This window comes from Pipistrellus kuhlii, unplaced genomic scaffold (genome assembly GCF_014108245.1).
Source record: "Pipistrellus kuhlii isolate mPipKuh1 unplaced genomic scaffold, mPipKuh1.p scaffold_m20_p_23, whole genome shotgun sequence".
NCBI classification, from domain to species: Eukaryota; Metazoa; Chordata; class Mammalia; order Chiroptera; family Vespertilionidae; genus Pipistrellus; species Pipistrellus kuhlii.
In genome coordinates, this window is record NW_023425522.1 from 8,787,604 (window position 1) to 8,809,121 (window position 21,518).

A 21,518-nucleotide genomic window follows, 5' to 3' on the forward strand; every position below is an offset into this window, starting at 1 on the left:
ACTGGGCCCGCCCTTCTCACCGGCGCGGAAGTGACATACAGGACTCTGGCCTCGCGGCCAGGCAGCCATCTTGGGGCCCTGCACCTCCACACGTGCGGAGGAGATAGAGCCTCAGTCATGTGGCCTCGCAGGCCCTATCGTGAAAAGGGGGCGAGGTTTCAGCCTCCAGGGACTTCCGGGCTCCCGGGACTACCACTTCCCTTTGCCTTGGCCCCAGGTGTTCTGCGGACCCACATTTTGTTCTCCAGCAGAATTAGACCGGACAAAAGCCGGGTGTGTTCCAAGTGCAGCGGGGAGGACGGGGTCAGGAGCCATACCCTAGCGGCTGGGAGGATTCCCCTGGCTGGAGGGGAGGAGATGGAACTACTGATTTCCAGGCTTAAGAGCATTGTGGACTGCTGTCTTAATCCTCTCTGGCTATCTTCCCTTAAGTGTCCTGCCCCCCAACTTTAGTACTTCTAAGGCTCCCCTATTTTTGAGGATTGCCTACTCTCCTTCCATCCTTTGCTCCTCTGGGTGGGAGATTCTCTTTGGTGTCCTCGGCACTGAGCCAAGGATGGCAAACTGGCCCCCTGTCTCAAGACCCATAGAAGGGTAGTTAACACTGACTGGAGAAAAGCCTGAGGTAGAGCATGTCCCTTAAACCTGAGGCCCCTTAAGGAAGACCACCACTATGTATCTCCAAAGGATCCTTTATTAACCAGAGCAGGACCGTGGCATTTATATATATTTGTAAAAAAAGTTTGAACATCTGGCAGGCAGTAATCCCTTTGCCCGCCCACCACCCAGCACAGATTTTCCTGGGCCCACCCATACACATGGAAGGAGGATTACTGCCCCACCCAGGCCACAATAGTCTCCTGCAGACAGAGGGAACCGGGGCTTTTCCATGGCCACCCCCTGATGTCAGAAAACAACAAGTTTCTCTCAAAGAAAAAAAATACAGAAATCAATTAAAACATTTAAATATGAAAAACCAAAGGGAATTGGATGGGAGAGGCAAGAGAGGAAAGGAATTGTTGTTTCGTGGGAAGAAGGGTCTCCCACGTCCCCCTGCCCATGAACGAATGGGCTTGAGGCCTGGGATACGAGGCTCACACAGTGAGTTTGCAGTGACACAGCTCCTTGTAGATCTGCCGACGAAGTTTGGGCATGTCCTGCTGGGTGAAGCTGAATGGCTGAGACAGGGCCAGGTGCTTGCAGTACTAGGTGTTAACAAAGCAGGCCATGAGAACCACCTACTTACTGAGTATCCCCTTAAGTCAGGACCTGTGCTACACATTTCATATGACATATATCTCATTTGATCTTTTAGAGAAGAATCCAAGGCCCTAAAGCCTGGGACTAAATAAAGTCTGGCTCTAAATCCAAGGTGCTTATTTGGTACATGAAATAACTAGTATTAAGATAAAGAAAATACTTTGCGCCGAAACCTGTTTGGCTCAGTGGATAAAGCGTCGGCCTGGGGACTGAAAGGTCCCAGGTTCGATTCCTGTCAAGGGCATGTACCTTGGTTGTGGGCACATCCCCAGTAGGGGGTGTGCAAGAGGCAGCTGATTGATGATTCTCTCTCATCGATGTTTCTAACTCTCCATTCCTCTCTCTTCCTCTCTGTGAAAAATCAATAAAAAAATATTAAAAAAAAAAAAAAAAAAGGAAATACTTCGCACTGGGAGTGAGGAGGCAGGTCTATGCCAGGGACCAAGGGTGAGAATAATGTGGGATGTGGAAGCCAGAAAAGGACCACTGAAACCAGGATGTCTGTATTCTAACACATCCGATTACTCCCTGCTCCACAAGTGGCTCTGAGCCAAATAAGGGATGTAGAACAGCCTCCCATCTCCCTCCCAATCCAACTGTCATCTGCTTACCTGCAACACAAAGGCGCCACAATCACTGTCATTATTCTGCCTGGCTACGTTCTAGAGAATAGAAAGAAGGTAGAGCCTTTACCTGGTGACTTAAACTGTGCCTCCTACCACTATCCCAATCATGAACTCCATGCCCCTCCCTCTAGAACTTACCATTTTGAAGTAACCTTTCCAACCTTGATGGAAATCGAGCCGGTCTTTCTTCACTGCCTCTGCCTGTAGATACTTGGCAATATGCTATGCAGAAGGAGAAATGGGAGAAGTGAACTCATGGTGTGGTGGTCAGGCACCAAGCCCAGGTTGCTTCTCCAGAGACCCCCAAACCCACCCTTCTGTCTGGATGCCTTCCCTCACAAACCTTAGGGCAGCGGCGGTTTAGGGTGCGCTGCGAGTCAAAATAGGTGATGGTGCGTCGCCTCACATCCACAGAGATGAGGGACCAATGCACCTCCAGGTGGATGGGGATTAGCAGCAACTCCTTGTTAAAGATGTCCACCTAAGGAGAGTGTCAGAGATCAGGTAAGACAGCACGAGTCCTGCCTACTGCCGTGAGCTTCTAAAGAATGGAGAAGCCTGGCTGGCCTGGCTCAGTGGTTGAGCATTGACCTGTGAACCAGGAGGTCACAGTTCAATTCCTGGTCAGGGCACATGCCCACCTTGCAGGCTCAGTCCCTAGTTGGGGGGAGGGGAAGATGCAGGAGGCAGATAACTGATCAATGATTCTCTTTCATCATTGATGTTCCTCCCTCCCTCTTCTTTCCTCTCTGAAATCAATAAAAATATATTTAAAAAAAGAATGGAGAAACAGGCAAGGAGCCACATGGGAGAACACAAGACTGCCCCTGTGAGGCAAGGCTCAACATCTGATGTCTAGATTCTTTCGTTAGGGAGGAAAGCAAGACAGAGGAAGTGGTATCAGAACAAACACTCAACAGCCCAGAATGGCCAGTTATTTTTCACACATTAAAGGTACAAGTGCTTAGTAGCTAAGCACCCAGGCTCGGGGTCCTGGAACCAGACTGCCAGGGTTCAAAGCCATTCCTCCATTTACTAGCCTGTGACCATGGCAAGCTACCTGGTAACTCTTTATACCTCAGTTCCCTTATCTGTAAGGTGAAAATAGCAGCACCTATATCACCTATTTCTATGAAAATTAAACTAAATATCCATAATGCACTAAGAACAATGCATCGCACCAAGTAAATGCTCAATCAGTTAACACAACAATCCTTCAAGGATGTTTTCGAGTTCAACCTAACAATGAGTTAACTGCAGCTTGAAAAAGTAAAGTAACTCGCCGAGACCGGTTTGGCTCAATGGATAGAGCGTCGGCTTGGGAACTGAAGGGACCCGGGTTCGATTCCGGTCAAGGGCATGTACCTTGGTTGCAGGCATATCCCCAGTAGGGGGTGTGCAAGAGGCAGCTGATCGATGACTCTCTCTCATCGATGTTTCTGTCTTTCTATCTCTCTCCCTTCCTCTCTGTACAAAATCAATAAAATACATTTTAAAAAAAGAAAAAAAAAGAAAAAGTAAAGTAACTCGCCCAAGGTCGTAGAAAAAAGGGTAGAGGTGGGACTTAAATATAGGTAAATATTTTCCCAGTAGCAGGCATCATCCTTGATTTCCCTCTTTTCTTCATTTCCCACATCCAATCTGTCAGAAAGTCCTATTGGTTCTACTTACAAAACTTATCCTAGATAAAACTACGTCTATTTCTACCATTACCACACTGCTGCAAGTTTCTCATGTGGACTCTGTGCTGCTCTCCTAAGTTAATCTGCCTGCTTCCACTCTTGCTCCCTTTCATCTTATCTTAGATGAGTTCAAAACATGAGGCACTTCACAGCCTGCTCAAAACTCAACAGCTTCTCAGTACACATGGAATAAAATTTCCCCTCCCCTCCAGGCCTTACATGATCTATTCTCTGGCCACATTTTGTATCATTTTCCCTTTGCTCACTGTTTCAACAACATAGGCCCCTGGTCCTCAAAGTTCTCTCTCACTTTGTGTCCCATGTACTTGCTGTTCCTTTTGTCTAGAACACTCTTCCCCCAAATCTGGACCTGGCCGGCTCATCATTCCAATCCAGCTAACAGAGGCCTTCTCAGATCACCCTATAAAGTTCCCATTACTCTGTTTTAACTTGTTTTTAGCAATTAGCACTAGCTGAAACTTAACTTGCTTATTTATTCTCACCCAGTAAAGGCAATGAAGTTTTCCTTACTTAACACTGTATCCTTAGTGCCTAGAATGGTACCTAGCGCACAGAAGACATTTGATAAATACTGAAGAATTGAATGAACAGGTTGAGGAAAGAGTTCATAAAAATAGAACTCTAATTCTTTAAAGACAAGATGTTAACATAAGTAGATGTGAATTCATAACTCACGTTTTTGGTCCACCTTTTCACCCCATCATAACCCTTGGTGCGGAGTTTATCGTAAAAGAAGCTGTTGAAGAAATGCACCTGTGCCAATGATAGAAAAGAGCTGGATGGAATTAAAAACCTCAGGCCTCCGGTGTCCTCTCCTTTCTATGGCTAAAGACTGCTTTCAACAACCTGCACTCCAATTCACTGAGAGAGAAAAAATCCCAAACATGTTTGTAACTTTATCTTAGAGCTTCCTACCCCAACTTGTGGGTTAGCCATAGGGGAGAAACACTAAAGACCGGGGGAAAGAAACAGATTTGTTAAATTCAGGACCAACATTATAGATTTGAATTTAACAGGTTGCCTTCTACCACCTCTCCCAGAAACTAGGACCCTCTTGATGTAAAACAGGAGATGAAAGGGACTGAAAAGCTGCTCAGAACTGTGGAAATTCTCCTGGGTACCTGCGTGGCCTACCTTTTCAGGGACTGTGTCCATGACCAGGTCTCCGTACATGTTCATCACCTGGGGAGAAGATGGGAGGCAACTTGCCATGAGAGTGTGATATGGATAAAGGGGTCTTTCCCACAAAGAGGGCCCCAGACACCCTGCTCCCTCTTGGGCCTGTTTCTCTCCTCCTCACCTGGTCATTGAGCCAGTTCTGTCCATACAAGGTCCCCAAGTCATCCATGGTCAACACATGCCGCTTATAAGCCACTCGGAAGCCCCTCACCATGGCATTGCCTGGCATCCGCTGGTATGACTGGATCAGCTGTAGCACCAGGCCCTTCCTGAGTGGGCCAAGGATGGGGTCACTCAAGAGACAAGGGGGCTAGGGCACACAGAGGTCCCTTCTGTTGTCTACGATAAGAGTCTAATCTTCCCCCCCTTTTCTAAGTCATGGGTCTCTTTTGAGACCTGCTGAAGGCCTACTGCTCAGAAAGAAGCACGCCAATACTCAGGTACACACAGAACTGCAGGATTCTGGGAAAGACCCTCCCAGGCACCTTGCTTACAGATTACCCTGCTTCAGTTCTAGCTTCCTCCTCCTCCCCAAGAACATCCCTGACAGAAAAGCAGCGTTCTCTGTCCACCCGCTAACCCAGCCCTCTTCTAAAGGGCATCTCTGTGATGCCTCACCTGGAAGGCGTAGAAAACTCCTGCTGGAAAATGTCCTCCAATTTCTCTACTACCTCATCAGTGCTAAGGGGGATGAGGCTGCCGTAAGTTTGAAGGAATTCATCTAAGATGCCTGAATACAGGAGGGAAAGAGTACTAGGGTAAGACCTCCAGACTCTCATCTAGGAGTCTGTTGAGGGGAAGAGACTGGGGCCTCTAGGGTTCCTTACTCTGCACGCAGGTCACATGCTCCTCCCGCAAGGGGCTATGCTGGCCAGTTTTCTCCCCGGGCCGCTCTGCCTCTTCTGCAGCGTCCAAATCTGAGCCCTGAAAAAGCTCCTGGGCCATATGGTCCCCGATGCTGCACACATTACTGATGAGGATGCTGGCATCAGGGGGGGCCAGACTTCGCTCCCCTTCTGGCCCAGATGGTCCCCCAAAGCCGTTGGGCAGAGTACAAGAGAGGAGGCCTGTAGGGCAGGGGAACAGGATGGGGATGAAAAATTGGTTCAGATCAAAGGACAATGGGAAGATCAATATAAACTCTTAAGGAAAGGAGACCCTAAAGCATGAGCTAAGCATGTCCAAGAGGTTATATAGAGACACAGAGGAAGAGTTAACTACAGTCTACCTTTGAACTATGCGGGGGTTAAGGACACTACTCCCCCCTCACACAGGTATAACTTTAACTCCCCCAAAACTCAGCTGTCCCATGGTATCTGGGGGGGATTGATTCCAGGATCCCTGTGGATACTAAAATTCACATATGCTCAAATCCACAGAGCACAATGCGTCTGTGGATTCCCAACTGCATACTGAAAATAGTCTTTGAGGCCTAGCTGTTTGCTTAGTAGTTAGAGCATCAGCTTGAGGACTGAAGGGCTGGGTGCCATTCTGGTCAAGGGCACATAATTTGGCTGCAGATGCAGACTCAGTCCCAGGCCCCGGCCCCGGTCAGGAGGCATATGTGGGAGGCAACCAATCAATATATCTCTCTCACATCGATGTTTCTCTCTCTCTCTCTCCCTCTCCTTTCTATTCTCTCAACAATAATTAAAATATATATATATATATATATATATCCTTAGGTGAGGATTAACAAAACAAAGTCTTTGATTCATGATTGTTTGAATTCCCAGATGTGAAACTTAGACACGGAGGGCCAACTTCAAATATAAGTGAATTCACACTGTTCAAATCTGTATTAAGGGTCAACTGTACTCACAGGGAGAAAAGCAAGACTAGGGAGTCAGAGAGATGCACCTAACACAGTACCTGACATAAGCAAAGGCTCTCAAAAAATAATTAGTAAAAACACCGCCTAATTGTTTAGTGTGATTCTCCAAAAGAGAAATACTCTGAATGAGGATTTCACACACAATCATATAGGTGATTACACTCCATAACTAACGATCCCATCCCACCGCTGAGAATGGCACCCTCTGGAGATGCACCCGCAGGGCCTTTATCCTCAAAGACTGAATGAAGAGGGATTTCAAGAAGACAAAGACGCACTTTTCTAAACCATGTCTTCCCTTTTTCACCTATGCACAGAACGAACACTTAAGGATTCTGTATCCCAGCCTTGACTACATCCCCTTAGTTCCTGCTGAAAGTGGGGCTTAATTTCACAGCTAGCTATTCTGGACACCACCACCACTTCCCTTGCCCTCACTCTGCCATCCAACTTTCCTTGGGCTCCTGGTTCTCCAGAATCTCAGCCCCCCCCCCCTCCTCCACCCTATTCCCACCTTACCAGAGTTAGGGTCCAGAGGAGACTTTGGAGTCCACCTTAATCCATCTTCCTCCATGGGGGGCCCAGAGGGCACTGGTGGAGACCCTCTCACCCCATCCTCAGCCATGAGAGCACCTAGCAGACCCAGCCGAGGGGGAGGTGGCCCCCTGGGCGAGTCAAAACGACAGCAGGGGGATGGCACCCGTGGTGTCGCACCCCCTTCCTGGGGTGAAAGATGGTTCTTGGGGTGTGCAAGGCTTCGCCGCCGGCCCCGGTGGCGCCCCCAAAGCTTCCAGTGGAATGTCAGCGAGGTGCTTTTTGAGTAGAGCAGCATCTGGAAGGCTCTCATAGCTCTGCGACGGCGCTGTGTGAGGCGCTGTGAGGTTTTTCGATGAGTAGGGCGGGGAGGGGGAGGGCGAGGGCGCTGGATGGCTCCCAGCTGACCCCATCTGGGGGGCAGCCTCCAAGCTGCCACTTCCTCTTCCTCATCTTCCTCCTCCTCCTCCTCTTCTTCCTCTTCACTAGCTGAGGCATCAAAAGAAGGCCGAGGGACAGGGAGGCGTCTGGCTGGCACTGTGGTCCCTGACCCAGGATCTGGCCCAAACCCTCCACCTGATTTGAGTCGAGGTTTGGGGGGTGGGGGCCAACGAAGACGCTCCCGCCTAGGGCTGGAGTAAGCTGGAGCTATGCCAGGTCCTGAAGGCTCAGGCCCCCAAGACCCGGTCCCCTGTATAGTCTCTTTCATCTTCCAGTAGCCTGTAAAACAAAGGAGTGTCAGAATCTAAACATTGTTTCCCTGGCCCTGCCTTTCTTCCTCAGCATGCCTGCTCTGGAATCAGATGCGAATAAACCAGGATTCAGAGAAATGCAAAAAAGAAAGAGGGAGATAAAAGCCAAACGAACTTCAGACTTTCCTGGTTAACATGGTCCATAAGGGACCCTTTAGCAACTGTGCCGTCATCTCTTTCCTACCCCGATAGAGGAAAAAGAGAATGGCTAAAGCAGCAGGCCTTAGGGATCTCACTTGGTCAAACCCAAAATTTTCAGGCTCTACTTCGCTGTTGTAATGCCACCGGGAGTGTCCTGAGAGCCTAATAAAGGATATGGCTCAGCCGGGGAATACTGACATTGTACATGAGGAGAACACAACCTCCAAAGGAAACGGTGGCCTAGAGTGGGAAGAGTTCTCTAACAGCCTGGAATGAAGTGGGGGAGAGGAAGCATGCTCAGACCGTCTCAGGAGGGACTGGGGATGCCAGAGCCGTGGTTCAGGTAGTAGGACCTAATGACAAGGGAAGCATGTAAAGGAAACCGAAGGGGAACCAGCCGGCTGCTTGAGCACCCGAATCACGGCGCTGGGGGAAAACGGAGCCAGCGAGCCGGGCAGGCCCAGCCCCCTCTCCTGCGGTCCCCGGGGACCAGAATGGGTCCCAGCAGCACAGTCCTAAGCGGACCGCTCAGAGCGCGAGGGCCTGGAGAAACCCCCTCAAGGGCCTCGTGAGTCCCGGTTAGGTGGGAACGAGGTCCGGGAACGGCCGGGGCAGGGCTGGGGGTGGGGGGGGAAGGGGCGTCCTCACCGGGAGCGGCGAAGCCGGACTGACGGGCCCGAGGGCGGGCGTCTCCGGCCTCAGGCTTCCCGGCTCATCTCTCCGGTGGCGGCGGCGGCCCCGCCACTCCTGCTGTCTTCAGGCGCAGCCGCCGCAAATCGGGGTTCCAACGGCTCCGGGCCGCGCGCCGCGCCGCCGAGCCGCCCCGCCGCGGCTGCCGCTGGCTCTGCTTGAGCTTCCACCTCCACCGCCCCCCCCTCCTCCTCCTGTTTCCCCTCCCGCGAGCCCCAGGCCCACCGGCGGTGGCGGCGCACGATTACTACGTCACACTCGGCGAACGGCGCCGGCGCGGCCACCACGCGCCGAGGCCCGCCCACCCGGGGACGTAGCCGCCACGGGACGGGCCCGCCCCCAGCCGCACGCCCCGCCCACCGCCGCCCTGGGCTGCGCGCGGGACCGCCGCTCTGCCTTCTGCGCCTGCGCGGCCCCTGCCGCCGGGGGGCCCGGTCCCTTCGTGTAGTGGGTGCGCCAGGGGGTGCCACGAGGCAGGAGGTCCCGAGTAGAGGGACGGGGCTGAGGTAAGGCAGTGGGGGAAGTGGATCCGAGGTATCACTTATTCTCCTTTATTAACTTTGAGTAGAACAAAGAGCTCAGGAGTGAGGCAAGACCAGCATCAAGACATAACGACTCATCCAAGGCTCCCCGGCGACCCGTCTCAGCCCGGAGGGGTTCGGAGTGGCCTGCCACGCCGGGGAATGCAGAGCATGAAGGGCAAAACTGGGGACCGGTCGTCGTCGGGCATCCCCCGCAGAGTCCCATAATAAATAGTCCTCTAGTGATGGAAGCTAAGGCGCGGCAGATCCGGGGAAGTGAGGATAGCGGTGAAGGGACAGGATGCCTGGAGGAAGGTGTGGCACAGGGAACTGGAGTTTTCCTGCGTGTGAGGAGGCTTTGTGGACTTCTGCCAATAGGGCGATTCCCTCAAGCTGCCGCTAGGTGGTGGTGCTGCTCTGGAAGCATTCCAGGGGGACCCGAAGCCGGTCTAGACAATGCCTGGCATTCTCTCCTCACCCTCCACAGCCCCAAGAATTTGAGGCTAGATCAGAGACAAAAGCAAGATATTCTACCTCCTTTATATTCATGAAATCAAAGTCTAGGCGTTGGGTGGGAAGGGAAAAGGGAGGAACAGCGAGTCATGAGTTATTAGAGTGAGGGTTCCAGTTAAACCCAGAAGAAACCTCTGTTCCTTCCCATTCCCTGTCCTTTGTCTAGTCAGCTTTTGGCTGACTCCCAAATGTACCCAAACCACTCTGGCCTTCCAAGCCCAGGACCACCTTTTATAACCATCACAGTTTCACAAACCCCAGGAAGGTTCCATGTGGAGAGAGGCTGAGTTTTGCCCTTGCTCGGGGGACTGTGACACTCAGAACATCCCCTTGGTGTAAATGGAAGACACCTGAGAAGAGAGAGGAAATAGATGCTCAGTGAAGGACAGCTATTTGCCCTCCCCCAACTCAACCTTTTTCTACTTCCTGTAAGGATGTCGCTATTCTCTCTTTCTCTCCTTCATTCCTTAGATCCGTCTCTACATACAGGCTTCCAACACCCTGTCATAACTCTCCCACCACTGCCCCCAGGTCAGATAGGTCCTGCTCTTCTCATATCCGTCTCCCCTCTGCCCACAGAGCTGTTACCTGCACTGTAGCAGCTATTGTAGGCCCAGTCTGGGTTGGAGGGCATACTTCGAATACATCGGAACAGCGTCTCCTGCTTTCCCTGGCCCTCCCGAGACACCACCTGACCCATGGTGAAAGTCACATCATGAAACAGGACCTGGGAGGGGAGGGAGGAGATGTTGAAGACAGGATGGTAGGGCTCAGCTCTGAGCGGCCTCAGGGCCCTGCCAAGGAACAGAGGAGGGTCTTCTAAGTTTGATGTGAAGAGAGGGTTGAGAACCCTCAGTGTTGGAGCCTAAGGCTCTGGAAAAACTGGCTTCCAGGCCCCGTGTGGGGCTCAGCGTTTGTTTGGGGTTACCTGGCTATAGAGCAGATACACTCCAGCCTCCCAGACGCGAACAACGTATCCGTGGGCCTCCAGACCTCTCCCACGCTTCAGAGCTGGCTGCCACATCAGCTCTGTCACATCCGAGTCCTCTGGAGGTGAGGAGGGTGGCAGTCAGTATTCCTGGGCATCCTTACTTTTCACCGTGAAGATTCGCTCCGGCCGGGTACCAGCCCCGAAGCCCCCAGACCTTCCCTTTCCCACAAAGCCATCGAGGACAGTGCTCACCCTTGGAGGTCATGTTAACGGGGACAAGATGCAGCACCGAGTGCCGCTCTGTGGAAGAGAAGGAGGAAATCTCAGCAATGCCCACCTGCTCTCCGTGCCCCGTAGTCAGCCCTCCACCCTCACCCTGACTCGGGGTGACAATCTCCGAGTCTTCATGCTGCTTCATCACCTCCCACCCCGCGGCACCCCGAAGGCCTCACTCTTCTGTTTATGGGCGAGCACTGCTCTCCTCCGCCGGGCTCTCTCCCCGTTCTCCGGGGCTTCCGGGCTTTCGGGGCCCTGCTCACGGGAAGAGAGTCAGGGTTAGGCCGAGATGCAAGGGTCCCAGACAGCCTTTCCGCCCAGCCCTGCCCTGCCCAGAATGCCTCTCCTCCGCACCTTTCCCCAGCAACCCGAGTCTTGGTGCTGGCTGCCCTCCAGGATCTGGTAGGTACAAGAAGCATTAATCTTTAACAATTTCCTTTACTGCAATGGCTGCTCTCTTGACCTCCAAAACCGGGACCCTCTCCGGTACCCACTGGGGACATTGCCGACCAGGCGGCTGGGACCAAGAGTGCCAGAGACGACCTGCCACCGACCCTTCCCCTCCCGACACCCTCCTCCCCGCACTCACCTGCTCCTGGAGGCTCAGCCACGGATGCCCTTCCCCCCTCTCAGAGGGCCCGCCGGTCCTCCGCAGCTGGGCCACCTCTCTCCTCAGGATCTGCAGCTCTGTTTGCTGGATCAGCAGAGCCGTGGCACAAGCCACAGCCCCCAGGGCCGCCCCCCAACTCAACCAGAGGGCAACCGAGAGTGCCGGCTCTCGGCCCCGGCCCCCCATGTCTCCCGGCGGCCCTCTGGGGGCCGGAAAGGAAGGAGATGAGGCTGGCATGAGCTGGGGACCCTGCCAACAGCTGTGGCTCCAGGAGTGGGTGACAGGAGGTGCAGACAGTGGTGCAGAAGGGAGAAGGGCGTTACGCAAGGGAGAAGTAAAAAGGAACTTGAGAGTGAAAAGGAGGGAGGAGGAAAGCAAGCTAGGACACTGCCGGTGCTCCTGCACTCTGCTGAGGGGCCAGTGTGGCCCGGGACCCCCGCCCGCCAGCCTCAGGCGCATGTGGTGCGGTCTCTCTAGGAAGCACGGGGCTGCAGTGGCACCCAGGAGGAGCGGCCAAAGCACAGGCTCCCTGGGGCGGCCCTAGAAGGGGGGGAGGGAGGGCTGGCTGGCGCTGGGGCATGGTGCCAGGAGCAGGGATGAAGGGACACGCTGGGCAGTGTGCAGGGTCAGGGGATGAGGGCGGGAGACCCTCTGCTCAGGCCTAGGAGAGATCTCCGGGGAAGCTCGCTCGGGCTGACGGAAGGTAGGAAGGGAGGGGAGAGGGCCAGCGCGGAGATCCGGGGTCTCTGAAGCAAGAAGCCGGCGGAGCTCTGGGGTTAAGGCCGGGCCGGGTGTGCTGGAAGAAGGCCTGCACCGCTCTCTGTGCTGAACTTGGCAAACGCGACTTCCTGTTTCCCGAGAAAAGCTCTTACATAAGGTTCTGGGTGAAGTGAGGAGGCAGCCCCAAGCACCCTACCATTGTAGGGTTCCTCCCCTGGATCCTAGGGTCCAGGTTCCCGAGTTCCCGGGCCCCCATGTGCTGCTTACTGACCCTGAAACCTCCTTGAGGCCCGCTTCCTCCCCCCCACCCCCTCACATCCCAGCCAGGGCTTTGTGCCAGCACCTGCCCATGTCCCGTGGCTGCCAACAGGAAGGGCCCTGTTCCGCCCGCCAGGGATTCCCCCCGGAGGAGGCCCGCCTCCTAGGTAAATGAGGCCGCTGCGGCTGGACCTTGGGCAGGGAATCGATTTTGTTTCCTGGCAGTTTGCCTTCCCACTCTCTGCTCGCACCCCGGGGGCCAGAGGCATGTGGGTCCCCATTCACTAGTTGGCATGCGGACCTGGAACTCTGGGTGTTCTGCACCCCGCTCCCCATGCCCAGACCCCCTTCTCAGGGCTTTCGGTTACCCCGAGGAGGTCCCCTGAACCCCAATAAAGACAGCAACCACGACTTATTCTCTTTAGTTTTTACTTATCAACATCTTGTCACAATAATAATAAAAATAATATCTGTTTTAAAAATCCACAGGGAACCATCGGGGGAGGAACTTGCTTGGTTTCTTCGCCCTCACATTTGGGAACTCTTGGCCCAGTCCCAGCTCATGGTATCCAGCTTCTCTTCGTGCCTGAGAGGGGTACCCAGAGTACAGTAAACAGTGTACCAGGGGGCTGCAGCCAGGGTGGGGCGCCTGGAGACAAGTGGGGGTGTCCAAGACCGGGGGTTTGGGAGCCAGCGAGGTGGGGGACCCGAGGTGGGGAGAGGGCTTTTCAGAGACGAGTGGGGATATTGATGTTGCCGGGAAAACACGTGAACAAGCCCTGGCAGCTTCCCCGGCGAGAGGCCAGTCTGAGGGAGGAGCAGCTCAGGGTGGGGCCCAGGGGACGGGGTGCTCGGAGAGCCGTCGTGGGGAGCCAGCAGCCTGGGAAAACCACTGGGATGCCGGGGCCCCTCAGTGAACTTGGAAGAGTCCAAAGTAGGTGAGGAAAGGGGCGGCCTTGAGGTGGGCCCAGGGGAGGGTTCGGATCCGCAGGGAGGACCCCGGCCGCAGGGGCAGCAGCCCCGACACCTGGCAGAGGCGGAGCTGCGAGCCGTGGGAACTCGCCGTGGCCGAGAACTCCTCCAGGCACCGCAGGGCCAGCGTGTCGTCCACCAGCAGGTCCAGCTTCAGGTAGACGGCCTTCCCATCGTCAAAGTGCACCTACGGGGGAGCGGGTGGCCGAGTGGGGGCCTCGCCGGCCCGGCCTCAGCTTCACATTTCCTCTGAGACCCCGTGTCCGCTCCAGCCCAAGCCCCAGCTGCCCCCCGCCCCCCGCCCTCCTCCGTGCCCGCGGTGCCGGGGCGGGGCTTACCTGGCAGTACAGGTAGTAGAGCCCAGCCCGGGTGACTACGAAGCCCCCGCTCTGGCGGTCGTAGCGCAGTGGGTTGGAGCTGTTGATTTTGGCCTCCTCCCAGCCACTCACCGTCCCGTCCACACCTGAATGTAGAAGTTCAAAGAGAGGGGGAAAGTCCCTTCCCAGGACTTCCACGTTCCCCAGGCACCCCTGCGCTTTATGACCCTTGGGGGCCCGCCTGACCCACGGCCCCCGGAGCCCACGGGGTGATGGGAAGTTACGTGAAAACATCGGACCTCAGTAACCAGAACCACACACGGCGAGCTGTCACCAGCCGCTTCCGGGGAGAAGAGCAGGGCTGGAGGAGAAGCCTGGGGGCTTTCCTGTTTTGAGCCTACGGTGTTTACCTCTTTTCCTCTGGGGATGTATACATAGGTTCCTTAAATCACACATTACTTGGATTTAAAATTTTTTTTTAAATGGTACCCAAATATTCACCAGCTGATGCATGGACGGGGAAGATTGTATATATCCACACAATGGGATATTGTTCAGCCTTAAAAAGAAATGCTACGAACTATGAAAGCATTATGCTAAATGTATTCAGTCATAAAGGACAACACAGTAGATGTTGTCCTTTATGACTGAATGCATTTATACAAATATACAAATACATAGAGACAGAAAGTAGATGAGTGTTTGCTTAGCACTGGCAGCCTTTGGGATTGGAGAAACAGGGGTCATGGCTAAAAGGTACAGGTTTTTCTTTTTGAGGAAATGAAAATGTTCCAAAATTACTTTAGTGATGATTGCACAACTGTGTCAATATACTCAAAACCATTTAATTGAACACTTTAAGTGGGTGGATTGTATGGTATGTGAGATCACCTTTATCTCAATAAAGCCATTACAAAAAAAAAAAAAAAATCTACCCTGACTGGTGTGGATCAGTGGTTAGAGCATCAGTTGGTGCACCAAAGGGCCCAGAGTTCGATTCCTGGTCAAGTGCACACACCTGAGTTGCAGGTTTACTCCCTGCCCGGGTCCGGCAGGTGCAGGAAGCAACCAGTCGATATGTCTCTCTCACATGGATCTCTCTCTTTCTCTCTTTCTCTGTCTCTCCCCCTGCTTCTTCCCTTCTCACCCTCCCTTCTCTCTCTGAAAAGAAAACTCCAAACTTGCTTTGCTGTCTCTATTCCACGTTTGGCTCATGGTTCCACCTCCCACCAGGTATATGTCTCCCTCTCCTTCACCAACTTTATTCCCCATCATCACCACTTGCTAGCAACTCTGCCACTTAAATAGCTCTGTCCCATCTCCCTTCCAGCCTGCCCTGCCCCATCTCACTGTGTGTCTTCCCAGCCTCTTATTTCTGAGGGCTCCCCGTTTCCAGCCTGGTGCGCTCACATGGACCATGTCCAGTCCACAAGTGCACTCTACGTGGGTCCGAATCCCAGCTCTACCACTTAGTATCGCCATTGCCTCAGCCAAGTTAAGTGACCTCCATCTATAAAATGATCAGAATGTCTTTAACTGAGATCCACGCAGTATTCCTTACCCCTGAAAGGACTGAACTTTTCCTTGATCCACATCCTCCTCCACCTACTGGCCCATTTCTCTGCTCCTGTTACAGAGAAACTTCTGGAAAGGGTTGTCACTGTCTCCAGTTCCTACTTCAGATTTTTTTTTCGTAACCCAATACGTGCTGGCTTCCATCCTAACTATGCCACAGAACTGCCCTGGACAAGTTGACTTTTTATATTAGCAAACCCGCAGTCATTTCTCTGTTCTCATCTCATGTGACTTCTCAGCGGCCTTCAACTCAAACAGCCACATCCTTCTTGAAACTGTCTTTTTTTTTTTTTTTAATTTGAAGAACATTTTTTTTCATTATTATTATTTTTTAAATCCTCACCCGAGGATATTTTTTTCTGTTGATTTTTAGAGAGTGGGAAAAACAGAGAGGAACATTCATGTGAGATAAACACACAACTGGTTGCCTCCTGGATGCACTCGACCAGGGCCTGGGCCAGGGAGGAGCCTGCATCCGAGATACATACCCTTGACCAGAATCGAACCCAGAACTCTTTGGTCCACAGGACAGCACTCTATCCACTGAGCCAAACTGGGAAGGGCGAAACTGTATCTTATCTTAGGTTCCATAACTCTACCCTCCCTGGGTTTCCTCCTCTCTCTGGCTGCTTCTCAGACTCGGCTGGGATCTCCTCCTCTGCTCCACTTCCAGGGTCCCAGAGACTCTGGGCTTCATTCATGGGGCTCTTTTTCTCACTGGAGTCTCATCCAGGCCTGTAGCTTTAAATACCATCCACAAGGCAGTGACCCCTGACTTTATGAGTCCTGGCCTAGCCCGAGTTAGTCTTCCATGCCCAGCCATCTATTTGTGGAACTCACTTTCTATTCTTATCTATCCACTTGTTTATTATTAGATCTCAAATGTAATTATTAATATACAGACCTCCCAACCTAGTTCTTCCCCCCATTAACCCCATTTCAGCAAATGGCATCATTATTCCCAAAGACACCCAACTTAAAAATATAGAAATCATTTCCAATTTCTCCCTTTCCCTCACCCTACACATCCAACCAACAAGCGAGCCACAGCTTCAAGCCACATGCTTGCTTCCCTCCACCTCAGCTGCCAGCCTCCTGGGCCAACTCACCCTGATGCCTTGCCTCCTGGCCTGACCCCTGGAAGGGCATTCCAGGTCAGGGAACAGTATGGGCAACGTCCAGAAGAGGAACGTTAGTGGGGAAGGGGAGTCAGCCCAACGAGAGTGGAGAATCCATAAGGATGTGCAGGGAAAAGGGGTTGAGACCATGACAGCCTGGAAGCCAGGCAGAGAAGCGATGGGATATTGAGGATGAGGTTTGGGGGCTTAGCTTGGCAACACAGGTGGTGGGAGAGTTTGGAATGGGGACAGGTTTAGACTGGGGGGATGGTAGGGATGGAAAAAAGAACCATGCCCGGCCAGCAGGGCTGTGGTTGAGTGCTGACCTATGATCCGGGAGGTCACAGTGTGATTTCCGATCAGGGCACATGCCTCGGTTGCAGGCTCGATCCCCAGTGGGGGGCATGCAGGAGGCAGCCAATCAATGATTCTCTCTCATCGTTGATGTTTCTCTCTCTCTCTTCCTCTCCCTTCCTCTCTGAAACCAACCAAAAGAGAAAAGAAGAACAGAAACTAGAAGCGTTTTGAGAAAACGATCAGAGCATGAAGACAGGGAAGGGAAAGGAGAGAGGAAAAAATCGAAGGTGAAGAGGAGTGAGTCTGAAGGAGAAGCTGGGCTGGTGGTTTGGTGGGAGGATCTGCCCGGTTCGGGAAGGAGAAGAAGTCCTCCTGGATCACAGAGAAAGTCTGAGTCTGGGGGCTGAGAGAACCGAACCCTGAGGACCTTCCCCAACTGGCGTCTGGGGTCCTGAGGCTGAAGGCAGGACAGGGGTGGTTTAGAGGGCCCCTTTTCCAGCAGGCCGGTGCTGGGGGGGTCAGGGAAAAGCACGGAGGCGGAGAGAGGGTCTTACCCGCTTGTGCTCCATCCTGCCCAGGCTGTGGATGAACTGTAAACACAGGGAGGGCTGGTGAGACCTGCCTGCCCCTCTGCCACCCCCACCCCCGGGCATGGCTCACCGTCACCCACCTTCATAGTGGGCAGCAATCACTCTGCGAGCCCGCGGTTTCCGGCCTTTAGGAGCTGAGAATCAAGAAGAGACAGATGGGCAGAACAGCCCCCACATATCTGGGTCCAGGAGCTACCCACCCCCCAGCCCCTCTAGCAGCCCTGGCATCCTCACTTTTGTCCAGAACCTCACGCCTTATCTTTCTATAATACATAAGCAGAGCGACTATAGGACTTATGCAAATCAGGTGCTTCTGAGCTCAAAAAGGGTGCCATTAACAATCACACCGAGGTAACAGGTGTACGCCAGGACAGCCCCCCACACCTGGTCACACGGTCACATGGTTAGCCCGTTCACACGTTTTTGCTTCTTGGGGCCTCGGCTTCTGACTTCCCCACTCTGTCTACATCATGACTCCGACCCTCCCCCTCCCCCTTTATTCTCTGTGTTTCAGTTTCCCCATTCATAAGGGAGGATAACGGTTTTTGCTCTGCCCACTCACAGGGCTGTCAGGATGAGCAAAAGCAGTAATGAACTCAGAAGCCGCCGAGGTTGGGACAAAGAGGTGCTCACCATTCCGGCGAGGCCGCACCAGCCGTCTCAGGAAAGGCACAGGGTCCGGGCTCTCCTCGGACTGGGGACTCAGTTCCTGGGGGGAGTGAGGGCAGGGCTCCCTCAGAGTGTTTTCAGGGGTTCCCAGACCCATACACGGAGGGGCCAGAGGCCAGCAGGAGAGGCACAGAGGGCACAGATGTCGCAGGGAGGAGGGACCGAGCTCTCAGCCAGCGGTGGCTGAGGCCCAGGGGAGGAGGCAGGTTTCCGGGGTCAGGTCTCCGCCCGCACGCCTCTCCGAGAGCAGCCACACTTCCCCACCCCACAACCCAGTGCGGACCCTGCCAGCCATGGGCACCTTGCACAGGCGCCCACACTCCTCAGAGTGCACGGTGGGCAGGCAGGCTGCACAGCCCGCATCCCTCCTCCACCGTACCCCTCAGCCACCGTCTCCCTCAGCCAATAGCACGTCTCCTCGGCGGACACAAACCCAGCACAAGCCCCTCACGCAGCTGTCACCCTCTCTCTCCCACACACCTACCAACACGCAGACAGACGGCCGGCCAGCACGGCCAGGGCACTCCCTGCACCTCACTCGCACACACTGCCCGTGCCCAGCAGCCTGCAGTCAGCACCACCGCCACTCACCAGAGGGTCCTGGTCCTCGTCTGCCACCAGCTCCCCCTGGGAAGACTCCTGCTGGGAAGGAGGGAGGGTCACCCTGTCCTCCTCCACCTGACATCTCACCCTCCGCCCACCTCCCGGGCCCTGGTCCTCCGCCCACCAGCCCCACACGCCGCCCCGTGGGTTCTGCTCCCCATCTGCCCCGGGAGGGTGTGCGCCAGCCAGGGCCTCACCTGGGCAGAGGACGATGCCCGGCTCCCCAGGCTGACCACGGCCAGCAGGAGGCCGAGGCAGGCCAGCGCCAGGCCCAGGCCCAGCATGAGCGGGGCCAGCAGGGCGGTGCCCGGCTCCCCCGTGCGCCCCCTCTGCCTCGGGCTCCGACGGGCAGCCATGGGGGCGGGGGCTGTGCCTGCCTCACCGCCCCCCCATCCCGGGACCCGAGGGATCGGGGGAGGGGGAGCCGGCGGGAGGATCGGGCCGGGGAGAGGGAGGGGCCAGGGAAACCAGGCGGGAGGGCGGGGATGAGGACAGGAAGCCGGACACTGTTTGTGTGGGGAGGCTCGAGCCCGCCGAGCGCTGTTCGCGGGGCGCAGTGCGCGCTGCTCCGTGCAGAGCGGCTCCCCGCGGAGGGGGAAGGCAGGGCGGTGTCTGTGTGCGGGCGCAGCCGTCCGAGCTGGGGCGTGCAGCCCAGGGCTCTCCGGGCAGAGGGCGGAGAGAGGGAATGAAGGAGTGCACGAGCAGGAACTGCACCCAGGTCCGTGCGAGGCTGGTCATGCTACCAGGCACCTGCCATCCAGTCCTGCCATCCAGTCCTGCCTGCTCCCGGACCCGGGCCTGGCCCGCGCGGGGCCGCCGAGGGCAGTGTGGGTTCTGCTCCCCACCTGCCCCCGTGTGGGTTCCTGACTTCCTGCAGGAAAAGCTGTAACAATGCAAGTCCAGGTGACTGTGAGGGTAGCAAGGAAGGCCGTGGCGCAGGAGGAGCCACGGGAGAGCCTTAGGCTGAGCGGCTGCGGCTCTGACAACATTAAATGGGCGGCGGCGGGGCTGCTGTGGCCCCCTGGGAAGTCAGAGAGAAGGGGGCCCCCCGGAGCCAGGGTCAGGGGGTGCTGCCGCCGCCCTTTGCTTCCCTCCTGGCAAGTCTCCGGGGGACCGTTAGCGTTTAGGACGTGCAGGCCTGAAGGGGAAAGAGGGAGGAGGGAAAGGCACGGGCTGGATCCTTTGTCTCGAGGATTTTGTTTGTTTATTTGTTTGTTTGTTTTTTTGTTTGTTTTATCTCTCGCAGGTCTGAATCTTAGGGGAGGTCTGGGGAGAGGGTTTCAGCAGATTATTCATCCGTTTTCCAGGTGTGCCCTTTCAAGGTCATAGTCTCTACTCCTCAATCAGCAGCAGGGCAGAGACTGGCATTGCTCACCCCTGGTTTTGCTGCTTTTCTGGGTCTGGGCTAAAATGCAACAGAGGCCGAGATGTTCTTTCTAGGGCGGGGACTTTCTGTATCTGGCTGCACCCGTAAACTGCTCGGCCTGTTTGTTCAGCAATCTGCCTCAGTTTCCCCATTCAACTTGACAAAGAATTCTCCTAGCTTCTTACTATCCTGTCTTATTCCACCCTCAGAGACGCCCATCCCTGACATCCTTTAGGGGTGATGGGAAAGGAGCTTTTGTCTTTAGTAACTGCTTTCTGCTGACAAGGGCCGAGGTCACTGCCTGTGTAGGCTACGGGTGTCTCTCCCTGCCTGGTGGCAGGGAGCTGAGGGAATGGGAGCTGAGACTGGAACTGAGAGGCTGTGAGCTGATTCTTCCAAAGCAGGGATGGGCCAGAGTCCCGGAAGCAGCATCATCTCGATATGGGATTGTTGTATCCTAGAGGTGACAAATTCGACTAGACGGTTTTGACAAGAAGGTTAAAAAGGCATGGCCTACACACGAGAAGGAAAATTACAGTAATTCCAGGTCTGAGGACAGGTACAAGCCAGGTGAGAGAAGAAGAAACCGACGTTACAGAGTCCTGGTTACAGTGGTGGAGGGGCCTTCCCGGACGAAGGTGTCTGAAGCACCTTTGTTTATTATACTTAATTCAAGTTAGACGAAGGGGGTATAAGATCTCACTTCTTTTTAAATATATATATATTTTATTGATTTTTTTACAGAATAGAGAGCTAGAAACATCGATGAGAGAGAGCCATAGACCAGCTGCCAATGTACATGTCCTTGACTGGAATTGAACTTGGGACCCTTCAGTCCGCAGACTGACGCTCTATCCATTGAGCCAAACTGGTTTCAGCAAGCTCTCACTTCGGAAGCAGCTTTTTTTTCTGCCTATATTTCTGGGCTGGAAAGGGAAAGCTGTTTCCAGGTGGCAGAACTTTGGTCCCTTCAGTCCTGCCTTTTAAATAATAAAGGTTTACATTCCAGAAGCCAAGTTGGTAGACGGCTCCTTAGTTCATTGACTCGATTATGTAGTCTTGAAAATACACCAATTCCATTAAACTGTTGAGTCTCACTTCAGGAGGCAATGATGCAGAGGGACTTCCAGAGTGAGGCCTGTGTGGCATACACAAGCAATCAGGTATTTAATAAGGAGTGTGCCTGTGAAAACAGAAGGAAAAAAAGCAAAGGTTAATGAGCACAGCAAATCATAAACCAGTTTCTGAGTCTTTAAGACTGTCGGAGGAGGGGATTTTAGATGTAAGGCTTTTGCTGGAATGAAAGCAACCAGTGACAATATGATAGGTCCTCCTTATCTGCAGTTTAACTACTCTGGTGGTGTTATCAGATGCTTAGGTAAATACTATATGGCATACATTTTGTATCAGTAGTTTTCTTTTCTTTTTTGTATCAGTAGTTTTCAATAATTCCAAGTCAAGGG

General features: G+C 54.0%; 3 protein-coding genes and 1 long non-coding RNA gene across 7 annotated transcripts; 1 reads left to right on the forward strand and 3 right to left on the reverse strand.

Annotated features, from left to right (window-relative positions):
* Positions 1 to 676: 676 nt before the first annotated feature.
* On the reverse strand, positions 677 to 8,941 carry SENP3 (SUMO specific peptidase 3). Of its 2 annotated transcripts, XM_036451968.2 has the most exons (11): positions 8,678 to 8,941; positions 7,122 to 7,856; positions 5,596 to 5,835; positions 5,387 to 5,498; positions 4,890 to 5,037; positions 4,724 to 4,771; positions 4,265 to 4,342; positions 2,230 to 2,367; positions 2,025 to 2,108; positions 1,872 to 1,922; positions 677 to 1,205 (listed from the first exon to the last, which is right to left on the reverse strand). In XM_036451968.2, the coding sequence occupies exons 2-11, from the start codon at positions 7,843 to 7,845 to the stop codon at positions 1,095 to 1,097; spliced, it is 1,734 nt and encodes a 577-aa protein (XP_036307861.1). In that variant the 5' UTR covers positions 7,846 to 7,856; positions 8,678 to 8,941; the 3' UTR covers positions 677 to 1,094. The 2 variants fall into 2 exon arrangements, with proteins under 2 accessions (XP_036307861.1, XP_045442517.1); XM_045586561.1 differs by lacking the exon at positions 4,724 to 4,771 and having other exon boundaries at positions 8,678 to 8,939.
* Positions 8,942 to 9,146: 205 nt separating this feature from the next.
* Positions 9,147 to 9,491, forward strand: LOC118726810. The gene is made up of 2 exons (XR_004990404.2): positions 9,147 to 9,199; positions 9,288 to 9,491. It is a non-coding gene; the product is annotated as an uncharacterized LOC118726810 (long non-coding RNA).
* Positions 9,255 to 12,029, reverse strand: LOC118726803 (tumor necrosis factor ligand superfamily member 13). 2 transcript variants are annotated; one of them, XM_045586565.1, is made up of 7 exons: positions 11,550 to 12,029; positions 11,315 to 11,359; positions 11,137 to 11,215; positions 10,937 to 10,984; positions 10,682 to 10,800; positions 10,342 to 10,480; positions 9,255 to 10,103 (listed from the first exon to the last, which is right to left on the reverse strand). In XM_045586565.1, exons 1-7 carry the CDS (start codon positions 12,027 to 12,029, stop codon positions 9,994 to 9,996), a joined length of 1,020 nt encoding a protein of 339 aa, XP_045442521.1. In that variant the 3' UTR covers positions 9,255 to 9,993. The 2 variants fall into 2 exon arrangements, with proteins under 2 accessions (XP_045442521.1, XP_036307883.1); XM_036451990.2 differs by lacking the exon at positions 11,315 to 11,359.
* Positions 12,030 to 12,964: 935 nt separating this feature from the next.
* Positions 12,965 to 19,155, reverse strand: TNFSF12 (TNF superfamily member 12). Of its 2 annotated transcripts, none has more exons than XM_036451997.2 (7): positions 18,887 to 19,155; positions 18,678 to 18,728; positions 18,051 to 18,126; positions 17,498 to 17,551; positions 17,382 to 17,417; positions 13,859 to 13,983; positions 12,965 to 13,707 (listed from the first exon to the last, which is right to left on the reverse strand). In XM_036451997.2, exons 1-7 carry the CDS (start codon positions 19,043 to 19,045, stop codon positions 13,459 to 13,461), a joined length of 750 nt encoding a protein of 249 aa, XP_036307890.1. In that variant the 5' UTR covers positions 19,046 to 19,155; the 3' UTR covers positions 12,965 to 13,458. The 2 variants fall into 2 exon arrangements, with proteins under 2 accessions (XP_036307890.1, XP_036307891.1); XM_036451998.2 differs by having other exon boundaries at positions 18,678 to 18,725; positions 18,887 to 19,154.
* Positions 19,156 to 21,518: the final 2,363 nt, after the last annotated feature.

Excerpts from the sequence above, each read along its gene's own strand:
- SENP3 (XM_036451968.2), bottom strand. The coding sequence starts at position 7,845 with ATGAAAGAGACTATACAGGGGACCGGGTCTTGGGGGCCTGAGCCTTCA. Across the intron at positions 5,836-7,121 it reads TCCTCTGGACCCTAACTCTG|GCCTCCTCTCTTGTACTCTG; the intron begins GTAAGGTGGGAA and ends CCTGCCCTACAG. Across the intron at positions 1,206-1,871 it reads GTGGCGCCTTTGTGTTGCAG|TACTGCAAGCACCTGGCCCT; the intron begins GTAAGCAGATGA and ends GTTAACACCTAG.
- LOC118726803 (XM_045586565.1), bottom strand. The coding sequence starts at position 12,029 with ATGCGCCTGAGGCTGGCGGGCGGGGGTCCCGGGCCACACTGGCCCCTC. Across the intron at positions 11,360-11,549 it reads GGCTGAGCCTCCAGGAGCAG|ATCCTGGAGGGCAGCCAGCA; the intron begins GTGAGTGCGGGG and ends TGTACCTACCAG. Across the intron at positions 10,481-10,681 it reads TGTATCTGCTCTATAGCCAG|GTCCTGTTTCATGATGTGAC; the intron begins GTAACCCCAAAC and ends CTCCCCTCCCAG.
- TNFSF12 (XM_036451997.2), bottom strand. The coding sequence starts at position 19,045 with ATGGCTGCCCGTCGGAGCCCGAGGCAGAGGGGGCGCACGGGGGAGCCG. Across the intron at positions 18,127-18,677 it reads ACGAGGACCAGGACCCTCTG|GAACTGAGTCCCCAGTCCGA; the intron begins GTGAGTGGCGGT and ends CACTCCCCCCAG. Across the intron at positions 17,418-17,497 it reads GATTGCTGCCCACTATGAAG|TTCATCCACAGCCTGGGCAG; the intron begins GTGGGTGACGGT and ends CTGTGTTTACAG.